At 39.7% G+C, this 24963-nt stretch overlaps 1 protein-coding gene across 1 annotated transcript in view; it reads left to right on the top strand.

Annotated features, from left to right (window-relative positions):
* The window catches only part of LOC126234834 (cyclic nucleotide-gated channel rod photoreceptor subunit alpha), a 1223148-nt gene that overhangs the window by 1104719 nt on the left and 93466 nt on the right, over window positions 1-24963 (top strand). The window contains exons 11-12 of the mRNA XM_049943575.1: window positions 447-599; window positions 4333-4470. Of these exons, the coding sequence (XP_049799532.1) occupies window positions 447-599; window positions 4333-4470 (291 nt within the window). The remainder of the gene's footprint in view (window positions 1-446; window positions 600-4332; window positions 4471-24963) is intronic.

The raw sequence follows: 24963 nt of genomic DNA, 5'->3' as shown, positions 1-24963 counted from the left end.
GGCAACGATGAATCCACCGGTGTGTGGCTGCCGAAGGGAACTATGTTGAGGGGGACAATACTGTTGTTTGAAAAATAAAAAAAAACTTTGTTAGATCAAAAATCAGTCTCATTACTTTTCTCACACACCTCGTTTGTAACCTTCCCGCACCGAACCAGTGGTTGAGAACTGACTCCAGCCGGTGCAATGTCATAATGATTAGCAGGCTCATACTGCCAAGTTCTTTGCAAATAACATCACATATCCTTTCAGCCCATAAAGTTTAATTATTCTTTCCTTTGATAAGTAACGTAATAGTGTGGTACACTAATAGTTTCAAATTTTACGTTAATGTATTGCTTGTTACGTTCATATATACAACTTTATAGTCAAAGTACTGTTTGTTTTGTTGACGTAGATAACGTACTAAAATAAAACAGCAAACGAATATATGAAAAATGTTGCAGACAAGCTGAAGGCGGAGATCGCCATCAACGTGCACCTGGACACGCTGAAGCGCGTCGAGATCTTCCAGAACACGGAGGCGGGCTTCCTGTGTGAGCTTGTGCTGCGACTGCGCCCCGTGCTCTTCTCGCCCGGCGACTACATCTGCCGCAAAGGTCAGTCCGCAAAGGCCCCCTGCTTGCACATAACGGCGACTTAGCGCGCCTTCTAGTTACTCGTCTTCCGGTGGATTCATCCCCGCCTCCACTTCTGTACATCTTCTGTACAATCCCTTTCATCTCAGTATTTCTGCCTCATCCAACTTCCCCTACACTACGTTTTACATAATCTCATTTTTATCTACCTCAAGGTCATTATGCTCATCTCCTCCGGTTCATAGTTGTATATTCCTAAATGTCCTACGACATATTCCGGTAGCATCTCCCTTCGTTGCTAATTGCTGATCAAAGCGTTTTCTATAAGGGGCGGTGAAAATTTTCAGTTCGAATGTCATACAGTTCAGAATCTGTATGCCAATCGGGCGAAATCGCCGTGAGCTTTGAGGCAGTCATCCTGGTAAGACACCGTGTACTGCTGACGGACGGCGGTTATCGCTGAAGAAATCGGTTTTCGGTTATACCGGTTTTTCCAGCTCCAGTTTAACCTGATTGTTAAAACCGTGCAAAAATAACCGACTTCTGAAATAACCGATTTTCGGTTTTTTCTTGCTGTTATTTCCAGCATGACAGATGGACATCGAAGTAGATCTGAAAAATTTGAAGACTCCCTCAGACTACTGCATCATACGTTCCAATCAAAATATCAAATAAAAATTTAGCCCATCCACCGTTCGTTGATTTTCTCGAAAAGTGGTGATAGGTTGAATACTACAAATAATTAACCAGTGTTCTCTTACTGTTTCTAGTTTTTTAAATTTCTGCTCAAAAATCATGTTGTAATCAATGATTATACCAGTGTTTTGGCATTACCGATGAGAGTCAAAACTGAGGCTGGAGAGCTCTGTTTCTCGTGTTATGCTCTCCTTTTCGAAGGACTACATGCAGACAGAGATGTACAATAATGAACTTGGGGTTGAAGCTCTTTTTTCCCTGTTTTCTTTAACAATACATATGTTTTTGGATAGGGTCCGCCTTTATCAAAACACAAATTTTTTGTGATAGTGACAGCTCAATATGTAGTGTTTTACAGTGATGAGCCGGCCGCGGTGGACGAGCGGTTCTAGGCGCTTCAGTCCGGAACCGTGCGACTGCTACGGTCGCAGGTTCGAGTCCTGCCTCGGGCATGGATGTGTGTGATGTCCTTAGGTTAGTTAGGTTTAAGTAGTTCTAAGTTCTAGGGGACTGATGACCTCCGATGTTAAGTCCCATAGTGGTCAGAGCCACTTGAATCATTTGAACAGTGATGAAGATGAGGAAAAAAAACGTAAGTGAAACATAATATAAACACACACACACACAGAATTAATTAATTTCAGGCATATAAATAACAATTTTGGAATCGTAATTTTGGCTCAAACAATTTATCAACTTTAAGGTGTAAGTGGTTGCAGATGACAAACTGTGGAACAAAACAGTCACTGTAGAAACACAATACGTCATAAAAACCACACCATGTGGTAAAAAGGTATGAATTCATAATTTTGTGTGTTTTTTTCAAATATCTGTAATTACGATTTAAAAACTAATAGTTACATATATACAAACAGTAAAAGAACATTCTTTAACAGACATAAAATAAAAGCCCACTGAAGATGCTGCAACTGCAGTGAAACATGTTTGGGTTGTAAAAACAAAATTGTGTTTTGCTAAAGACGGACTCTATTCAAAAACATATGTAGGGATGTACAATGTTGACTCTGTCAGAAAATCAGTTATTTTGTATTTTTATTGTAAACTATGAATTAATTGTATTACTATTGCCATAACTTTAACTTTTATTGTTTCATGGTAATGACAGCCAAACGATAAGCATCTGTGTAGATTTTATAGCGTTCTTTTTCTTTAATTATTTCGAACCCGTTTTTAGTCAAATATATATCGTTACTTTTTAATGGGAATTTGAATACAATTCATTTTCTTCTGACAAAAGACTAAATATGCTATTTAAATGAAGAATTTGCAAAATATAACATATATCACGGACAATTATATGACAATAGCCATAATTTCAGTAATGACTTGGCCAATATTCATTGTATGATCTGTTCATAAATACTCGTTCTGTAATGTGTTTATCTGTAAGTTGACTCCTTTCATTAGAATATTATCATTCGAAGACTATACAGCATTTCAGAAGCCACACAACTTCCTACCAAACAGTTTTTTCTAAAAAAAAGTCTTATTTAAAAACCAAAAATTATAGCACTATTACCGTGGTAAATTGATGAATTGCTTTTATACCCAGGTACCGGTAAAAAAAATAAAAATACCTGTTCTAACTGAAACCAATCAAATACCGGAACTAAAATACCGGTATCGGTTTTAACCGTGCAGTTTTTTTCCATTCATGGTCCTCCAGCGTGAAGTCAGCAGCTACTGCACATCCTCGTCCGACAAGAATTGACGACCATTAAGGGCCTTTTTAAGGGACCGAAGGTTTGATAATCGCGTAGGAAGAGGCGTTCGACCGCCGCCCACTGCACGAGGCTGGCCTCGCAGATCGACCGCCGCCTTGTGCCGAACACCGACCTGCGCTGAGCTTGGCGCATCATTCCACGACGGCAGTTGTCGACACACATGCTGTTCCATACACCTCTTTATTCTGCTGTGGACGCCTACTAATGTTTGTCCTTCGGCGGCCAAGGAAAGGATAACAGCACGTTGGTCTTGTTCGGACTCATCTGGTAATAAAGTCGCAATAGCTCTGATTTCCTCATTTACTGCACTGACGTCGGAAGACACGAATACCACATAATACCTTGCCTACATGTCGGTGCTTATACGCCTGCATCGAAGTCACCCTAAGTTGTATACAGGGTGGTCCACTGATCGTGACGGGCCAAATATCTCACGAAATAAGCGCCAAACGAAAAAACTACAAAGAACGAAACTCGTCTAGCTTGAAGGAGGAAACCAGATGGCGCTGCCATAGGTCCAACGGATATCAACTGGGTTTTTTGTTTAAATAGGAACCCCCATTTTTAATACATATTCGTGCAGTACGTAAATAAATATGAATGTTTTTGTTGGACCGACCTGACTGTCATCCGCCATACGGGCGACAACCAGGAGTGACGGTCTGGGGTGCCATTTCATTTATCAGCAGGACACCCTCACAGAACAGCGGCACGTCTACGCTTCCTTTTGTGTCCTTTCTGGCTAGCCATCCCGGGCTTACATTTCAGGAACATAATGTCCGCCTGCACACGGAGACAGTTTCTACTGCTTGTCTTCGTGCTTTCCAAACACTACCTTTGTTAGCAAGATCGCCGGATCTCTCCCCAACTAAGAACAATTGGAGCATTATGAGTAGGACCCTTCAGCCAGCTCGGGATTCTGGCGATGTAACGCACTGGGTGGACGGAATTTGGCACCGTATCCCTCAGGAGGACATCCAGCAATCAGTGCCAAGCCGGATAACTGAATAACTGATTGCACGAGGGTCAGAGTGGACCAACGCGTCATTGACTTGACCGGTTTTTGAAGCTCTTTCTCTTGAATAAATCATCCAATATGTCTGACATTGTAATCGTTTGTTTGTGATTATATGTACATCACATCTACCCGTTTCCGTCCCATTCGTATAATTCCTTCGCAGTGCATCTTTTTTTCTCTCAGGCTGTATCTACCGTACATGAAAAATATACCTGAACGACTCCGAAGTTCGTTTTAGACGTACAATTTCTACTTGTGACGAGCTTGGTACATGGACGTGCTTTGTGCCTTACAGGGGAGGTCGGTAAGGAGATGTACATCGTGAACAGGGGCCGGCTGCAGGTGGTGGCGGACAATGGCAAGACGGTGCTGGCCACGCTCAAGGCGGGCTCCTACTTCGGCGAGATCAGCATCCTCAACATGGGCACAGCAGGTACGTCAGCCGCAGCTCCGGCCGGTCTTGGATGCCAGGTCTTTGTTGTCATGCAAAGTGTCCCGTGTTTGAGTCACCCATAGTCTTCTCGCTAAAATAGGATGTAAGCCTGTCAAACACTTGATACTACTTTTTTCCAATGTGAATTACTAAATTCTTACAGTGGCATTCGTATCACAGTTTCGTTCACAAGATTATGGTAAGAATGGCCATTCATACATTATCTGCGTTTCTCTATGACGGATTAACTCTAGAACACCAAGGAGGGAAAATGTTACTTTGTTACTAGACCATCGTATATTTTATTATTCCATATTTAATTCATTAGAACAGTCATTTGCTGCGTGCGGGCGTTGGTATAAGTCAATGAGGAAAGTTGAAAATTTGTACAGGATCGGGATTAAAACTGGGATCTCCTGGGCCGGCCGGTGTGGCCGAGCTGTTCTAGGCGCTTCAGTCCGGAACCGCGCTGCTGCTACGGTCGCAGGTTCGAATCCTGCCTCAGGCATGGATGTGTGTGATCTCCTTACGTAACTTAGGATTACTTAGTTCTCAGTCTAGGAGACTGATGACCTCAGATGTTAACTCCCACAGTGCTTAGAGCCATTTGAACCATTTTGCGAACTCCTGTTTTCTAGACAGATGCTTTGACCACTAAGCCATCTGGACATAGAGGTTATTCCAACTCCTCAGACGAACCTAGCACGCCCCCCTTCAAACCCAAATTCCCAACTCATCCACACACTACTAATGTAGTGCCCCTTTCCCATTATCCTCATCACTCGCGACTAGTTTATCCACTAATTAACTACAATTATAAGATTATAAGGCCTCCTACGGTGTTTCACATACAAAATAAGTACAAAATGTCCTGTTGTACTATATACTGACAATACTAGATTGGTAGCAACTGCAATCGCAGTTTTTACGAAGTTTTAGTACTCTACGGTTGAAAAAAAGTGCACTAAACTGATGTATATTGTCTTGGTTCAAATGGCTCTAAGCACTGTGGGACTTAACATCTGAGCTCATCAGTCCCCTAGACTTAGAACTACTTAAACCTAACTAACCTAAGGACATCACACACACATCCATGCCCGAGGCAGGATTCGAGCCTGCGACCGTAGCAGCCGTGTGGTTCCGGACTGAAGCGCCTAGAACCGCTCGCCCACAGCGGCTGATTTATTGTCTTGTCGATGACTAAAAATATGAAGCTATAGCTTTAACATATCAGAACAAAATTAATCCTATAATGTCTAAAACTGACGTGGTGAGATTGTGGTCGTGCTAAAACACAGGAAAAGTAGCAAACAATCATTGTTAATAATGCCATTTAATCTAAAAAAGTAGTGTCGGTAATAGTTTTGAATCGACGGCGTTTTCCTGATTATGGCTGTTCACTTTTGAAATCTCATCTAGCATACGCTGTACAATGAAAAACAATCAAAAAAGCTTGTGCAGTGGAAGCTAAATGTAACTGTATTCGTCAAAATCCCTCTGAGGATGAACTTATTGGTTCGAACCGGAAATTGTTTTTAATAAATAGCGCTATTGACAGCGGCTTTTTTGTCAGAATTAAGGTGCAAAAAATTAAGAGTGCGTAGGTCTCTCATTTGTTGTATTACTGTTTCAAAAGCGTGTGTGTTTTAATAGCGGAGAAGAAAGATCACTCGGTTGCATTGTGGTAACACTGCGTAAAAATTGGCCTACCAAGTGCTAGCCATAAAGCCTCCTGTCATTTATTTTGGAGGGGTCTCACTCGGAAGCAGTTATAATAGTACCTATTTTATCATCTTGTACTTTATTTTATCATTCTATTTCAAGATGCGCAAAGTGCATGTATTTCTCAATAGATGTAGCTCATGTCTTTCATAGTGCGAGATCACGCTGTCAACATCTGTATCTTTGTTTTAATGTCTACGATGCAACCACTCTCTTTCTCTGACGATGAGAGACTAAAAGATGTTCAAACTGCAGCGTCAGTCGTTGACTCACTTCATCAAATAAACCTTTAGGTACTTCACCCAAAATTAAAGGGGGAGGAGGCGAACAAATTAGGTTCGAGAACCAAACAGTCATCGATTACCGTATCTTTTGCCGGAAAAGATAAGAAAGGATGACTCACCGAGTCATATTACTTTCCCTGTAGGGTAATAAAATAGAAAGTAGAAGTTACGACAAGTAGCAGGCTATTCTGACGCAGAACACAACGGCTCGTCCTATTAAAGAAACAATGGACTCTAGCGGGAATTGCTTTTGAATGGAACGAGATTCTAGAAGACATAAAGCACAAGGAAAAATGAGCAGGGCGGCTAGTGAATTGTGTGCTCGAGTGTTTATTTAACAAACGCTTTGTCTGTATCAGCAGGCTTCGAGGTTAGTTGGATACAGTCTCGATTATCCGTTTTTCAAATAAAATTAAGTATTGAAGCAGTCTTTGCGTTAACCAGGGCGTCACAACTGGCGTACGAACCCCAGACCACTAAAGATATGATGCACTAATTTCACAGGTATGTAATATCCTCCAGGCACTGTTGCTCTACACTGGGCAGCATTTACGCAATGCGAATGCATTCTTGAAGGTGACTATAGAAACTGGACCATTGCCACTTGGCTACGTACGTTTAGTAAAATCTGCACAGGCAAGTTGCTTACCTAGCAAGACTATTCCGATAGTTAAAAGTTCTACAATTCGTCCTACTTGGTCAACTCTATGCAAGGAAGTACGAGAGCAGTATTAATAAAAAAAAGCAGTAGTATTTGCAGAATGATTAGTCACTATACGTTTAAACAACCATTATCTACAAAGTTAAATGTAGATCATAAAGATTTATTTTACCAAAACGCTTGTATGGAAAAGTCTGCATAGATGCAGATATTCGCGGATATTCGCATTAATACAAAACGCCGACGCCCCTTCTAATATCCGCGGGTGTATCTGAGAATGTTATCCGTAATTTTTCGTTGTGTGGCTAAAATTTAAAGGATAGTGGGAATATTATGATATTCGTCTATTTACATTACACGTGATCGATAGTAATAGTTATTAATGTTTTAAGCCACTGCTGATACGTATTCGGCTAGACTGACACTATGATGGATGGTATAAAATTAGCGGATCTCTCAAGAATTCCCGTAAATAAAAGTACAAGTACGTATTGCAGCATTCATTAAATCGAAGAGTAAAGTACGTTAATATGGTTTAAATTAGAAGGATACATTTGACCAACTACATATATTAAAAATATTTGAGTGCGCAAAATGTGACGTCAACGGCTAACTTTTATTTGGCTTACAAATATTCCGGAAATGCACAGAAAAATTATCAGAATCGGTTTCATTATTTAGGAGAGGAAACTGTAACTTACGGAACCTGCATTTTACAAGTATGTGGTCATCACCGAATTCAGTTCTCAGTCGGTGGAATGCAAATTACGAATCATACTCATTCAAGTTAAAAAAAGCTGGCCAAGCGTAAGCCTAACATCAGAGCTCCGGCGTACCGAACCAAATAAACTACTTACTTTTACTTTCAAAGGCTTCTCCATGCTCCAGCAGTTGGACTGTATTCCCACTCGCCAGAATGATTGACGATAACTGCAGTCTTCCTCTCGCAGACCTCTCTTCCTCATCATTCTCATTATTTCTGCTCTCCATGTTATTCTCGGCCATCCTCGCTTCCTCCCTACCGTGGCGGCCATTCCTGGATGGTTTTGGCTATTGTCCGTGCTCCCTTCGCCGTACATGGTCATGCCATTGAATATCTCTTGTTCTCAATTATTTGCACGACTGGTTGTTGCGTATCGATTATCTCCCTAATTTCCTCTTTTCTTCTCCTCTGTTCTCTGGATATCCCGGCTGCCCTCCTTTTTTCATCCACTTCTGTCGCCTGTAATGTACTTCTTTAACGCTCCCCAAGGGTCCATACTTCTGCCCTATATGTTATTATAGCTTCAATTGCTCTTTGCAGAATCCTCTTCTTTGTGTCTTACGCCTTCCATCTCCTCCCACTACTCAATAGATTTATTCTAAGCCTACCTCGTTCAAATGATTCCATTAACTTCTCTGCGATAAACTTGACATCACCTACTTTTCAGTACTTGTAAATCGACGAACAATAACAACTAGATAGATAGTACCATACTGGAAGGTAATTCCCTTACCTCCGCACGATTGATTCCACAGCTTCAGTATATACTGGATATACACTATCGCAAAAATATTAGTACACTCTTTTAGAGGTTTCCAGTTCACTCAAGATTTTTTTGATGTAACAATGAATACTGAGTACATGAAATGATTACATTTACAGATCAATAACGCAAACGGTTCTGAGGTACCAGGTATCGACCCCAGTTAAAACACCCGTATCAGTACGTGGTATAGTCTCCACAGGCAGCAATGCAGACGCTGACTTTGGCATCCAGTCGATCTTACAGATGGCGAACAATGGCCTGGGATACGTATTCCACGCCTGCCTATTCATGTAGTTCGCACGATTCATTTCTAGTCCCATCGTTTCCCACACGTACTGAACTAGAGACAAGTTCGGTGGTCGTGCTGTCCAAAGTAGTAGCTGCACATCTTCCAGAGCACGCTGCGTTTCACAGACAGTGTGTGGGCAAGCACTATCCCATTGGCGCAATACATCACATTCCCGCTGCAACTATGATTGACGATAACTGTAGTCCTCGTCTCCCAGACCTCTCTCCCTCATCATTCTCATTATTTACGTTCTCCGTATTATTCTCGGCCATCCTCGCTTATCAGTAAACTGTCAGTTTAATAAGTCACAGCTGCAAAATACTAACACGAATTCTTTACAGACGAACGGAAAAACTGGTAGAAACCGGCCTCGGGGAAGATCAGTTTGGATTCCGTAGCAATATTGGAACACGTGAGGCAATACTGAGCTTTAAATTAAGGAAAGGCAAACCTACGTTCCTAGCATTTCTAGACTTAGATGGTTCAAATGGCTCTGAGCACTATGGGACTCAACTGCTGAGGTCATTGGTCCCCTAGAACTTAGAACTAGTTAAACCTAACTAACCTAAGGACATCACAAACATCCATGCCCGAGGCAGGATTCGAATCTAGACTTAGAGAAAGCTTTTGAAAATGTTGACTGGAACACTCTCTTTCATATTCTGAAGGTGGCACGGGTAAAATACAGGGAGCGAAAGGCTATTTACAATTTGTATAGAAAACAGATGGCAATTACAAGAGTTGAGGGGCATGAAAGGGAAGCAGTGGTTGGGAAGGGAGTGAGGCAGGGCTGTAGCCTCTCCCCGATGTTATTCAATCTGTATATTGAGCAAGCTGTAAAGGAAACAAAAGAAAAATTAGGAGTAGGTATCAAAATCCATGGAGAAGAAATAAAAACTTTGAGGTTCGCCGATGACATTGTAATTCTGTCAGAGACAGCAAAGGACTTGGAAGAGCAGTTGAACGGAATGGATGGTGTCTTGAAGGGAGGGTATAAGATGAACATCAACAAAAGCAAAACGAGGGTAATGGAATGTAGTCAAATCAAGTCGGGTGATGCTGAGGGAATTAGATTAGGAAATGAGACACTTAAAGTAGTAAAGAAGTTTTGCTATTTGGGGAGCAAAATAACTGACGTGGTCGAAGTAGAGAGGATATAAAATGTAGACTGGCAATGGCATGGAAAGCGTTTCTGAAGAAGAGAAATTTGATAACATCGAGTATAGATTTAAGTGTCAGGAAGTCATTTCTAAAAGTATTTGTATGGAGTGTAGCCACGTATGGAAGTGAAAAGTGGACGGTAAATAGTTTGGACAAAAAGAGAATAGAAGCTTTCGAAATGTGGTGCTACAGAAGAATGCTGAAGATTAGATGGGTAGATCATATAACTAATGAGGAGGTATTAAATAGAATTGGGGAGAAGAGGAGTTTGTGGCACAACTTGACAAGATAAAGGGATCTGTTGGTAGGACATGTTCTGAGGCAGCGTGGACCGTAAAAATCGTAGAGGGAGACCAAGAGATGAATACACTAAGCAGATTCAGAAGGATGTAGGTTGCAGTAGGTACTGGGATATGAAGAAGCTTGCACAGGATAGAGTAGCATGGAGAGCTGCATCAAACCAGTCTCAGGACTGAAGACCACATCAACAACAACCCGCTGCAAAAAATGAGAAAGAATGGGTCTGACAACATTCTACACGTATCGAGCACTGGTTAGCGTCCCGTACGGAAACACCAAAGGTGAACGAGAGTTTTAGTTTGTCGTACCCTGACCCATAGGGCCTGTGGTGGAACCACAGTGTCTTGGACGAATGCACTTTATGAGACAGAGCTCAGAAGGTAACCTCGAGGTAATAGAAGACCGAGATTGATAATGGACTTCCTACACACATACATTTGAATAACATTAAGCTGAAGTAGACTAGATATAAAAATGTTTAGCCGGTGCAAAGTAGCGAGGAGAAAACACGCTTTACTATTGAGTTATCCAGCAAAAAGTGCCAGTATCATCTGAATAAAAAAGAAATAACATGGTTAGTAACAAATATTGTTTCTTGTAGCTGCGTTATTTATTCTGACATCCAGTTCATGCTGCGATCGATTTCAGAATCTTAAGATTCGATCTTCAGGGAACTATAAAAAACGCCCAGTTCCAGTTATTTCAAAAAACCATAAGAGAAGGGAACTTCCTCCGCGCGGGATTAGCCGAGCGGACTCGGGCGCTGCAGTCATGGACGGTGCGGCTGGTCCCGGCGGAGGTTCGAGTCCTCTCTCGGGCATGTGTGTGTGTGTTTGTCCGTAGGATAATTTAGGTTAAGTAGTGTGTAAGCTTAGGGACTGATGACCTTAGCAGTTAAGTCCAATAAGATTTCACACACATTTGAACAGTTGAAGGGAACTTCCGCAGATTTCGTGTGTACCAGGATCGGCACCAAGTTTCACAATAATTAGTATATACCTCGATCCCACTTCGACCACAAGTACTACCTGCCTACATGAGCGCAACCAAAAGAGTGCAAACAGATTTAGACTTCCACGTTTTTCTAAATCGCTTTGTCATATAACGGGATGGTTCCTATGAAAAGGACGTTTCCAACTTACTTCCCTATATTGCCTCAATCGGTTGTGTGGACTTCAGCCGTCAGACTAAGCAAACACAATGCAGCTTTATCTCGAAAACTGTATGCATCCCTCTGACTGCGCTACTGCAAAAATCACAGTCATAAGCTAATAAGACATTTTTTTTAACACTGGTAACAAAAACAACGATAGCATGCTTCTCACTTTTCCATTCCGATATATCTTAAAATTGGCGAAGCAATTACTTTCGAAGTTCCCCTGTACGAGGACTTATAGCTGGCCATGCTTTTAATGGGTTCTACAAGGAGGCATAGCACCTAATATAAATGCAAATTTCAACAAAAGAGGAAGAGGTAAATTTCATCTGTCGTTGTTAGCATTCTATTTTCGGCAGCGCCCATTCTGAGTTCGATTCTTGCTGCCTCGCTAACAGCTGACGACGTGAGATTCAGAACGCCGCTACGGTAGGAAACTGCTCTACGTCTTAAGCCTCTCAAAACTCCACTCTCTCGGCCATAAGGATCATTATGTGTCTGGCTTACGTAACTGACAACAGGCCGTACATTGTACTCTAAAATGAATTGGAAACTTATATTGACTGATTGGAAGCAAACAGTTAATAACTCGTTTCCAGAGCCAAGGTATAGGTTTGCTTTATACCAACTGTTACCGAGACATATAAAGAAAAATATAAAGTGGACCGCTCAGGCAGTGACTTTTTGCATGTGTTTGTAACTTTTATCGATTTTTAAATTCATTTTGTGTTACTTTTCCTGGGATCGTTATTTCATTTACTAATGCCAGGTGTTTAGGATCATGACTAGCCGCATTTACGAAGCAGTCGATCTAGGACTTTGCATATTCTAACAAATAAAAATACATCTACAGGTATTCTCTGAATGCCACGTTAGGGTGTGTTGTGGAGGATGCTTCGTCTACCACAATCCACCCCTACCCCTCAAACAAAAAGCGTATTCCATTCGCGAAAGCTGTGGGCTTCCATATGAGGACCGATTTCTCTGATTTTATCGTCAAAATCATTATACTTTCTAAATAGAGAAAGTAACAATATGATGCTTTACTCTTCTTGGAACAAGAGTCTCAGAGTTGTAACTGTAGAACTCTTATACCGCCTACCTGACAGCGTCTGGGACTAAAGTTGAGAATCATCTTACAGACATAATCGCAATTACCAAACGATCCGAGGAGTGTGTTATGTTTCTTTGGATCTTCTTTAGTTAGTCTGTTAATGTTAGGAGTTGAGAGCCCCGACTAGCAGAATTTGTGTTGCATTTATTAGTTCCTTCATATTTCGCTTATTAATGATAGACATTGTAACTTTGTTGCTTTAATTTGTTCTGAAAGCGGTGCAGATAGACAATAAAAGCGGTTTAAAAGCTGTGAGCTATGTGAGGAAGTTAACCTTGCATTACTGCGCAACTGTTTCACCAGGTATCCAGTCTAGCTTACCAAATTCCCAACCAGACTAACATTAATTATAATCTTTTAATAGTCATACGACAACCGGTGATATATATATATATATATATATATATATATATATATATATATATATATATATATATATATATATATAGAGAGAGAGAGAGAGAGAGAGAGAGAGAGAGAGAGAGAGAGAGAGAGAATTTAAATAAAAAGAAATAAATCAGTTAATATTTGGAAATTTATTTTAACATTAATCATTGAAATTTCAGCATATTAAACTTGATTCATAACTAAACTGGTGCCTTATCCAGGATTGTGAAAATGTGAGTTTGTAATCTTATGGAACACATCAAATATGGAGCCAAGATTGGGAGATGCATACAACACTGCATTCAATAAAATAACACACAAAGAACGTTGAAACATATGCAAGAGGAAATTAACCACAACCAACCGATTCAATTTTCACCCAAAGAAGTTACGTTTGTAGCGCAATCCTATCCGTCATATAATTACCACACACTGGTATACTAAATTCATACTAACTCTCTGTGAAATCTTCCCGAAAAGGATAGCTGAGGGCTACTTTGATGCTTTCACCACATGCTTCACGTGGTCAACTTGGTTTACACAAAGAGTGTAACTCCACAATAATTTTGATAATTAAAATAAATTACATCGAAACGCAATTTACTAAAGAAAAACCTCGAACTGGTTACTATCGTCTTACTATTAACCTGATGGGTCAAACAGTTGTATAAGCACGTGGTACTGGTCTCATAAAGTACACCCCACGTGGGTTGAACATAAAGAAAAGTTGCTATATTGAAAAATATTGTCAAGACGAGACGTTATAATCACACGAGCATTCGCATTTAAGATTTATGATCTTAGTTAGAGTTACTGATCAACACGTGGTTCCACTTTACTCACAAAGTAGTGACAAAGCAACTACCGGAAGATATTCTGAACTTCACATGCGAATTACACTGCGTTGCAATTTAAGATAACATTAGATATTTTAGAGCTAAACCTGAAATAAAGGTGATTAAATTTTCAGTTAGGCTGAACTTAAGAAATCCATTGTCCTACGGACTTAGCAGACACGCGCATAGCCAGAGATCTTACCACTTCAGACGCTCGCTGCGGACAGACTGCTCTGGGCTCCTACAAAGGGTGCTTCCGTATACAAAACGGAAGTGACCAGAGAGGCAGCTTCCTATACCAACATGACAAGGAACGGACAGGACCATACTAAGGATAGAAACCTCTTTGCTTTTTGAAAGTGTAGCTACCTGTTGCGACGTTGGTCTATTGTTCTCTAGCAAACAGGTTTGTCTGCTACCATCCAGCATGCAACTAGAAATACATTTGCTCATTCATCCTCTCACACAGAAGGGAAGGGATGACAGTATCTTATCATATACAGTATATAAAAGAAAGCGGATGTAGGTTCCGTATGAGACTGTGTGACATGAATTACATATAAACTGTGTTTTAAAGTGTAGTAGTGTGACAGATCGTTCTTGTTTATGTGTAAAAGTAACACGTTTCACTGCTCAGTCTCCTCCCAGATAGTCAGAAACACCACAGTAAATTTAGAAGAGGAATTTATGCCGTAAATGACAACAGAGTTAAGAAATTAACATGAAACGAATCCAACAGTGACCTCTCAACATTAAGAAGTAGTCGAACTAGAATTTTGTATGCCATCACCTCCGTCGATGACTTACATCTCCTTAGGCTTCTTATAATGAATATCATTGTGGAATCTACTTATCTCTAACTAATTTCAAATTAGTCATACTACTTTTCGTGTTGAGGATCCCAAACCGTCAAGTATCACTTCCGAATAGGTCGAACTAGGGTTTAGTAAGGTATTGCCTCCCTTGTTGCTTTACATTTCCGTACGATTCTTCTACTGAATATTAATTTGGCATTTGCCTTTCCTGTCACTGGAAAAGAGTAACAAGTTACTCGTATAGTTTGTGGCGCAGCCTGCTAGCGTACGACAGAGGGATGTGAGCCAGACCCACAGACACAATTTACATGCTGAGTACCATGGTGTGATTCTTAGGAAGTTTTACTAGTTTCCCACCTAGTTTAGGCAAAATTGTGCCGACATATCCACCCAAAAAGAAAAAGAAAGACAGAGAGGGAGGGAGGGAGGGAGGGAGGGAGGGAGAGAGAGAGAGAGAGAGAGAGAGAGAGCGCACGCAGAGGTCACACGACTACCAGCTAACCAACACAGAAAATACAAAACGATCACATATATTTTGATACACGTCCACCAGCACATTTTAACTGCTCGTCCAGCGTCACTCACCGAACGATACTGCACAGCTAAAATATACGAAACACTTTTCACGCTACCACCAGCATATCCCTCCATCAAAGCTTGGGAAACATCCTGCACAGTAGTGATGGTGTTACCGATGTGCACTGTAAGGCCAAGGTGACACCACCAGTAATGTACAGATGGTGGAAAGTCATTCCCCTTTCAAATGGATAAATATACAGGGAGTTTCAGTACTCCTATAACAGGCTTTTAGGGGTTTTAGAGGGAACTCAGAGATAAAGTTTTCATCAGGAACCCACGACTTTGACAAAGCCATCTGGACGTAAAATAGATCTGGAGATTGGATCACTATCAAATCTTGGTACGCTTCATGGGACGCACACAGCTGAGATAATGGGTTTTTACCATTGTGCTCTACAGGAGCCCACAATTTGGCCAATGTTTAGGGAACTTGTCGTCGTGTTCTCTTCTGCGTGACGAACGAACACATTAATTTTTGCAATTACCCATACAGCTACAGTTAAAAACAAGTTTTTAAGTAGAAATTCGTCCATGGAATAGAAGGAATTGTCCAGGAGAAATCATTTTATGTTAGATTTGAAACCTGCTTTGCTAGCTGTCAGACATTTTATGCTATTAGGCAAATAATCAAAAATCCTTTGTTGCTGCATATTGAATGCCTTTCTCAGCCATTGGCTGCTTTAGTCATGGGTAACACAGGTGTTCTTTTCCTTTAGTGCTTTAGGCATGGACAGCACATTTATGCTTAAATTGTGATGGATTATTTATGTTGAACTTCATTAGCGATTATATGTACTGTTACGGTGCAGTTTAAATGCGTAACTCCCTGACAAGGTACTTACACGACGGTTGTGGTTCAGCACCACATATTATTCTTGCTGGTCACTTTTGTGCACACAGTAATTTCTTTCTAAGTGTTAAGTTACCCCAGAAAATTATTCCATAAGCCATTAATGAGTATAAACATGAAAATATGTCACAAGGTTGATTCGTCTGCTACCAAGACTAGCAATTATATGAAGAGCAAAACTGGCTGAACTTAATATTGTTCAAGGATCTCATGCTCCTTTTCCAGTTCAAGTCTTCAACAACATGCAGACCCAAAAATATGGAGCGTTCTGTCCTATTTACTGACTCCTGTGCACGTGCTATATCAGGTGTTGGTATGATTCTTGTGGAGAACTGAATACAGTGTGTTTGCTCAAAATTTATTGAGATTCCATTTTCACAAAAACTAAAATTTTTGAAAAAATCATTTTCAATCTCTTCTGTGGCCTTCTCTCTAAAAATATTTGTTGTAACACTAGTACTGTCTGCATAAAGTACCAGTTTTCTTCGTTGAATATGCAGTGAATGGTCATTAACATGTATTGTATAAGGAATAGGAATAGATACAAAATTGAACCGTATGGGGCACCGTTTGAGATTTCTCCCTACTCATTAAAATTTTCTGTCCTCCCAACATTGTTTCAATTATTCAGCACAGTGTTTTACATTCTGTTTGTTAAATATGATTCAAGCCAGTTGCATATAAAGCCATCAGTTCCATAAAACGTGAGTTTCTCTATGTGTGTAATATCAACTACACAATCATATACGTGGAAAGATCACAAAACAACCAACTTCGATACTATGAGCGAATGTAAAGATAGCATTGTCAGTCGAGCAACCCATCTGGAATCTAAACTGAGATGTATTAAACATATTGTTTCTTCTTATATCTGAGATTTGACTTAAGTACTTTTTTTTAATATTTTGGAAAAAGATGTCACTAAGGAGATTGGACGATAATTATTTAAGTTTTCTTGATACCTTTCTTATGAGGGTGTTCCACAGTTTGTGCAAACATTCCCTATGACATAGCTGCATTATATATCACTAAGGACATAACTTATTATGTTAGAAAAAACGTTTCAGTATTCGATTTAGAATTCCATCTACACCATATGAGCTTTTGATTTTTATGTTTTTCTAAATTCATTAATTTCAGTTAAGGCTGTTGGTGCTACTTCTAATTTCTTACAGTTTTGTGGAATGACATTTTTGATATATTCTCTTGTTTCTTGAACTGAAGTTTCGCTATCACATTTAGAAATACAGTGTTCAAACTACTGTCAGCTTGTAAATTATCAGTCAGAACATTGTTATTTATTTTCGTTTTATGATGTCTTGTCCACTGACTGGCTACCTTGTCTCCCATTTAACTATAGTTTCATTATCTGCATTATTTATTTCTGTTAGGATACACACACTTCTTGGTATTTTCACGATTTTCAGTAACATATTACAGTATCTTGTGTATTCTGCAAGTAATATCAGATCATGACTTGTTCTGGCCTTTATATAAATTTCCCTCTTCCTCTTACATAAAAGTTTAGTTCCCTTGGTTATACATGGCATACGTTTTTTCAATGGCTATTCTGAATAACGTTTAAGGAAACAACTTTCAAATATTGATACAAATTTACTACTAAATAAATTAAATTTGACTTCAGTATCTCTTTCTGTATGTACCTCATCCCATACACCTCTCTTAATTTACTCGTAGAACGAGGTATCTTGCTCTCATTAATAACCCATACTGATCCGTATGAACCTCCCTCATGGCTGTAAGGTGAAATATTGTTTATTTCCATTAATTTTACATCATTATCAGATAATCAGATAACAATTGGGTACACATTAATTATTTCAGCTTGAGCATTGTCCAAAAAAATTTTACCAAACAGCGTCTCACTACCTTCCTTTTCGGGAAGATTTCACAGAGAGTTAGTATGAATTTAGTATACCAGTGTGTGGTAATTATATGACGGATAGGATTGCGCTACAAACGTAACTTCTTTGGGTGAAAATTGAAAACTGACAACTGAAATTAGTGTAAAATACCGAAATAATTATTCCATTTCATTTTCCCTGTCTATATCTTTTCAGAAATCTACATCGAAATCTCTGGAGAATAATAATTGTTTCATCTTGTTTGGCAGGTAGCTCAATAATGCATCTAGATTTCTCATAAATAGCTGAAAGGTTCCTAGAAGAAATATGCACGCTGTAACAATTACCAGAGTCGTATTCTGCGGTAACGTCTCACAAGCAAGTGCTACTTGGTTTAGATCTAGATAAAACTATTTTTTCCAATATTTTTGACTTAGTGTACACGGTTTTCACATGTTGCAACTCATTCTTCCATGTTAACTCCACACGAAAATTATGCTGTTATACCCTGATATTTAACTCCTCCATTCCTATGGTCACATACTGTTCAGAGAGGTGCAAAACATCTATCAGTTCACAATTTTCCATATCTTCGAGGCAACAAGAAGCTCATCAACCTTGCTTTTCAGACCATAACGTTCTGATGAAACACATTAATTTTCTTCTGGAAACTATTACTTGTATTATCATCTTGTTCTGCTCTTCCTTTCATTAATGTCTGACAGCATCCCGACTTTATGTAAACGAAAAATGTGCCCCTCCGGCTCCATTACTCACAGGGATTTTGTATTATGTGGACCACCATGGTCAATCTTCCTAGTTGCGAACGAACTATTTTATGGCAGGCGTTGCTGAACTCGGAAAAAACCGTATGTGATATCACAATAAAACAAGGACTGAAGAGGATGCCCTTTTCTTAGTTTGTATGCGTGACACGGAGAGGGAGATTTGATAGTGATCTGATCTTCAAACTTATTTTACGTCCTAACGGTACATTTACAGGCGTGGATTCCTAATCGAAAGTTTATTTACTAACCGTTCTCTACAATTCCTAGAACCTTGTAGTAGGAACTGTGAGACAGTACAGCTACGTAGACACAGACGTACAAAAGAAGAACTGAAGTTCTTGACGCCTGTATCTTCAATAAAAACTTGAAATGTGCCCCAAAGTTGGGAATCCTGTTTCATTTGTTCCGTAATAGTGCCTTTTAAAGCAGCCTGTTGTCGCTTTGCTACGGCCTTGAGCTGTGAGAATATGTAAGTAATTGTCGCCAAATGATTTCTTCATCTCCACCTGAAGTTTTCCCAGGTCTCGCCATTTGCTCGTGCCTGTGCCACCCGACTAAAAGCGAGAAACATCATGTCGTTCTACCTGTTGTATTTAGGGACACGGTCGAATTGCTTTCGCTTTTTCGTCGCATCCTGGCCACCGTCTCCTGAAAATACTGCTGAATGCTGGATGGGCATGTGACTCACTCATACTTTCATATCCATTGGTACCTTGACAATTCGCATCGTAGAAGAAATATACTCCTTGTATTCTGGTTCCTGCACGTGAAAACGAGGGGTTTTGCAGAGCCGTATAGAACGCATGCCGACGCCCAAGATACCCAGCGTCTCCACCACACTACGTCACGTAGAACCCGAGATCAAATTGCGACAGCGGGAGCATCAATACGAACTAAGATGTCACATAGAATGCATGATGACTGAGTACTGGGCAAAGCACAAAGAACTAAGTGCCAGAACCTTCCAGGAATAGCGCAAACTGCAATTATAAATAACTGCACAAGGCGGGAAAAGACCCGGTGACCAGCTTGTTGCCATCAAGCCATCGAGAGGCTATAAAATTTACACCATAGCGGACGAAGTATAGCATGCGGCAAGACATTCACACCGACTTAAGCTACTCAACAATGTACTTTGTATATTTTTATTTTGCTATCAAAATAGTAGGGGAGATATGCATATCTTCAGCGACCTCAGCATTACCGAAGACAAAATAATACATTGTACAATACGCTTGTCCCTAGCGTGCATGTGAGAGCAAATGTTACTGCTTTCTTTTGATAGGTTATAATTCTACTTATCTCATATATACTGACATTTCAACACATGCCAAATAAATATACTGACAGCATTCCAATTAAGTTAATAAATTTCCTATTTATTTTATCAATGTTACCAGAATGTATAAAACAAAGAAATATACGTACAGACCACTGTCTGTCTATTGGTAAATTTTTCAGTGAAGTTTCCTTTAGGGTAATTTGTTTGGTGAAAATTTCAGTTTTTTTTTAATGTATACAAAAAGTTTTAATTGTCTAGATCAGTGGTCGTCAGACATTTTTGCCCAAGAGCCAATACTGACATCGTAGGCAGCACCTCGGGCGGCATTTTCACCAGTCTTACTATTAACCGGTATCTTACAAAAATTATTATGTTATGAGAACCCATAAGACTAACTATAGTAAGTCACCTATCTTTTCCAGATGGTGAACCTACTCGAAGTGATGACCCAATCCTGGGATCGACAATCACTCATTTCATGACACATATAAATTATACATGCAAAGTTCATATTCATCTTTCTATTTTTGTCATGTACCTAATACATTGTAAAGATAATTTCTTTATGTTTTTGTCAAACTTGCTTCCCATTAGTTCATTCAAAACAACGTCCTTTAAGCGTAATACACCGAAAGTGTAGCGACGGTGAGAGATAGGCCGATGGGAGGGACGGGGAAGATACTTTTCACAATTTTGTCTTTTCTCCCTGCCCCCTTACGGAAAAACTGAATTTTACAGACGTCTCTTGCAGGTAATCTAATGTACTTTCACTTGGTGTAGGAGTCTGGTTGATAACATGTATATTTTCCAAATTGTAGGAGGTGCGAATAGGCATTTTTGGCGTTTTCACAGATGGGCAAAAAAGCCGTTGCTTTTGGAGCAGTCTAGCGCCGTTACTGCACATAATAAATTCAAACCTGATTAGTGAATTTTATAGTAAAATCTATGTACTTTAATTATATACGTCGTGGTCACGTTCAAAAATGCATAGTTTTCGATGCACAGTATAAACGAAATACTGACAATAGTGCTAAAATTTTGAGGGTTTTCGCTAAAAGCCAGCAAACATGAAATTCGGATGCATCCCAAAAACATATGGGACCGATGAGAGGAAAACGAATGTAATTTTGTCCCGGGAATATCACCATTTTACTGGGCTGGTAGCATTACTATAAATTAGAGCAGAGGAAGAACGGCAGACCGCACTTATAAACATACTGACATACAATAGAAAAGCTGGTAACTACTTTTGGTTGTTCACAAATCATCCTCAGATCAGTCACTCTAAATACATAGTGTCAACAAGCACAATGAGGCTGGACCTCATCGTCTGTATATCTTGGTATATTCTCATACAAGAAACAACTTCAATAAATACAGGCTATTACAACAGGACGAAAAGGGGTGATTCTAAACCATGGTCACTAAAATAACACTTGAGGGTAGCGTGGTTTCGAATCACCTTTTACTGAAGTTGTCTGTTATATGAGAATGTACCAAGATATAAAGACGATGGGATCTAGTCTCACTGTATGAGTTAAGACAATTTCTTTACCGTGACTGATCTGTGAATGGGCTACGAATAACCGAAACTATTTTTCAAATTTAATCTTGTTTATTGTTTGCGATCTGGACAATTAAAAACATTTGCATAAATTAAAAAAATTAAATAATTAAGATGGTGGTTTTCACTTTCTTGATAATGTCAGGTCGTAATAACGTCAGGATGTTTTGATACATAAATAAAAAGTTTTATTTTTTCTAATATATTTAGTAGACACGTTTTTCAATGGTGTTATGTTTCGTATTTGCTTGTAAGCATTATTTTTCAAGCCACTGGTTCACATCATAAGGCATCAAACATGTATACAAAATACCTATTTAAGCAAATATACTGCTGACCAAATTAGATTTTTTTTCCTCTGTAGTGCTACAAAGCTATTATTTGGAATTTCAGGCGGTTTATGTTGTTACAGTTTTCATCTGAAAACTGGCTTGGTGCAGCGCTCGATGCTGGTCTTCCAACGACCCTTCTCGTTAACAGCATAACTAGTACAAGCTTTATCCATTTGTACGAGCTTACTGGTTGCCATCTACAATTTTTACCGTATGCATTTCACTCTAATACCAAATTAATTATTCTTTGTAAGTGTGTAGTGCTCCGTGGCCATAATCAGTTAACACAGCAGTATGCTGGATTTAGAAACGCGCCACACTGTAAAACAGCTGGTGCTGTATGTATGCATGCATAATACCAGCGTTTGAACCACAGTCGGAATGTGCTTCCTCTGGCTCTACTAAAGGAGAAACTGGTTATTTTGCGTTCCGCAGATAAAATCTTTTATTACACCGGAATTTGAAACTGACCACAGAGTGAACATTTCTCATAAAGACCATGAAGAAAATATAAGAAAAATTAGTGTTCTTATGGAGTCATGTACGCATTAGTTTTTCCCTCGCTCTGTTTGTGAGTGCAACAGGAAAGGAAACCACTAGTAGTGGTACAAGGCACCCTCCACCAGTCACCGATGCTGTCTTGCGAAGTGTGTGTGCAGATGTAGAAGTAGATTAAGTTAATAAAGCTATTTATTTCCCATTTCGATTCAGCAAATCTACATCATATACTCTCCATACCGATCTAACCTTCAGTGTACTTCAGTAGCAACACATTCAAAAAGATTTTATTTTCTCCGTGTCTACAAAGTCTATTGCGACTTTTCGCTTACACATAATGCTAGTCTCTAAATAATCACTTATAAAAAAGAATTTGTAATCCTTAAGTTTGTAGCATGCCTTCCAAATCTAGGTCATCAGGCTGCTGTGATAGTCGATTTTTCCAGTCTTCACTTTGTGTCACGCTATGTTTTACTTTTTTAGAAGTATTTCCATACAAAATTCTCCCCTTTGCCATTTGCACGTGCTGTTTTACAGGCTAGTACCATTTTCGAATCTCAAAATAAAATTGCAACCATGCCAAGACTAGAAGCTCAACCACCTCAACAGCCATCTTGAGTTGCACAAGGGAAGGGACAACAGTGCCCTCTGGTGGGAGTACTGTGTACTAGGTCAGTTGGACTCTGGGCTCCACGGTGGCTACACGTGATAGTGGTACTACCTCTAATTGTTTAAATAAAGACTGAAAATAAAGACTTATGTCCAGCATAGGTCGAGTCCTCTTCCTGCCATTTTGTAGGATGAGGTGGTGGTCAGATGACTTATGTTAGTGGAGGTAGCCCAACTGCCCTTTCTTTCCCGCCATTTTCTTAGGTTGGTAGAGGTAGCCATGGTGTGTTACATTGTCCTGGTGGAATATGAACTTACTATCATTTTCTGGGGGGGAAGGGGTTTACCAGTGGGTGAGAAATTAATTAATTGATAAATCAAATTAAGTAGTCAATCAAACTGATAAGAGTGAGAGGGGGACCTATTCCAATAACTCTGACCTGAAAGTGTACCTGTAGCAGCGAGGGGGGGAGGGAGGTTGGGGGTGGGGAGACTTTAGGATAAGTGGCTGTCAGTCAAAAGGAAATGGGGTTACATGGAAAACCACTTTACAGAACAAAAGGTTAAGTTACTGTCAAGCAAAGGAGAACAACAGGTTCAACCCTGAGTGCATATCTGCCCCTGATGTAGGCAACCCACACTAACGAAATGAACTGGCGGCTGCTTTGCCCTACTACTTGCCCACTGCGACGATTCGCCTGATTTCATGCAACCCCATGTAACGTATCTGTCACGCATTTCCTTCTTCATGACAATTCCTGGCAGCACACTGCAGGGCCAAAGAGGATGCCCTGCAGCGTTTTCTAAGGGAATTTTTGATCACACACCATATAGCCCGGACTTGTCTTACTCTGACGTTCACCTCTGCTCAGATGAACCGCTGTCTGTGAAGACTACGTTTCGGCATAGACAGTGAACGGCAGAGCAGCGCAGAGAAGTAGTGGAAAGCACAGACGGCTGCCTTCTATGACGAGAGCACTGAAAAGTTGGTACAACATTACGTTAAATGTCTAAGTCGGAGCGGAGATTATGTAGAGAAGTAGCTCGAAGATGTAGGAAACTGTTTCAAACAAAACATTTTTGAATTTCATTGTGGTTTCCATTTCGCGAGCTATCGTACCTTACTTTCCGAATAGCTCTCGTACATAGAGAGATGCTAATGTGAAATTTAATTTATTCAATTTAATTTATTCCATAGTAAATTTGTGTCAATACTTGAAAGTTGCTATCGTAAAAAGTTAACCAGAAAGTCTATTTAAAGAAGGGAAGCCGTGGATAACTAAGGTAATTAAATTCAAGAGGAAGAGGGAAATTTATAAAAGCCACGTTAAAGAAAGGCGACCGATTGTACGGGGAGTAGTTATAAAGTTGTAACTTTCAGCCCATTGATAATGTGGGGATGGGTTGCCCCATTATGTTATGTTTTGGTTCCTCTAGCAGCGTGTAGTACGGTAATGTGAGTGTGCACCAAAACTGCAGATATATAGGTGCAAACAAACAAACAAATAAATAATTAGTTCAGAGTTGTAAATTTCACTTTTCTTTATCTGTATGCGATTTATCTGTTCATTTGCACATTTTTGACATTTTTTTGCATTTTTTAAAACAGCGTTTTTGACTATGTTACGATGATTTGAGAATGGCTACCAGCCCGAAACTAATCATCGAGTGAATAAAGAAAAGTGAATCTTGGACTGGTTTTTCGTTGTACAGGTTAACAGAATTAGCTGACCCTCAGGTATTCTAGGATGCTGAAAGTTCGTAAAAAAAAAATTACGTATCCTCATTATTTTGAAGTTATGTTTCAAACGTTACGGCTATCGTCGTATTGTGGCAAGGTTGCCCCAATATTACGCAGTGTCGCTTCAGATA

The sequence above is a fragment of the Schistocerca nitens genome, chromosome 2 (assembly GCF_023898315.1).
Source record: "Schistocerca nitens isolate TAMUIC-IGC-003100 chromosome 2, iqSchNite1.1, whole genome shotgun sequence".
Lineage (NCBI taxonomy): Eukaryota > Metazoa > Arthropoda > Insecta > Orthoptera > Acrididae > Schistocerca > Schistocerca nitens.
The sequence above is the reverse complement of the archived record's forward strand: the minus strand, read 5'-3'. Positions and strand labels throughout refer to the sequence as shown.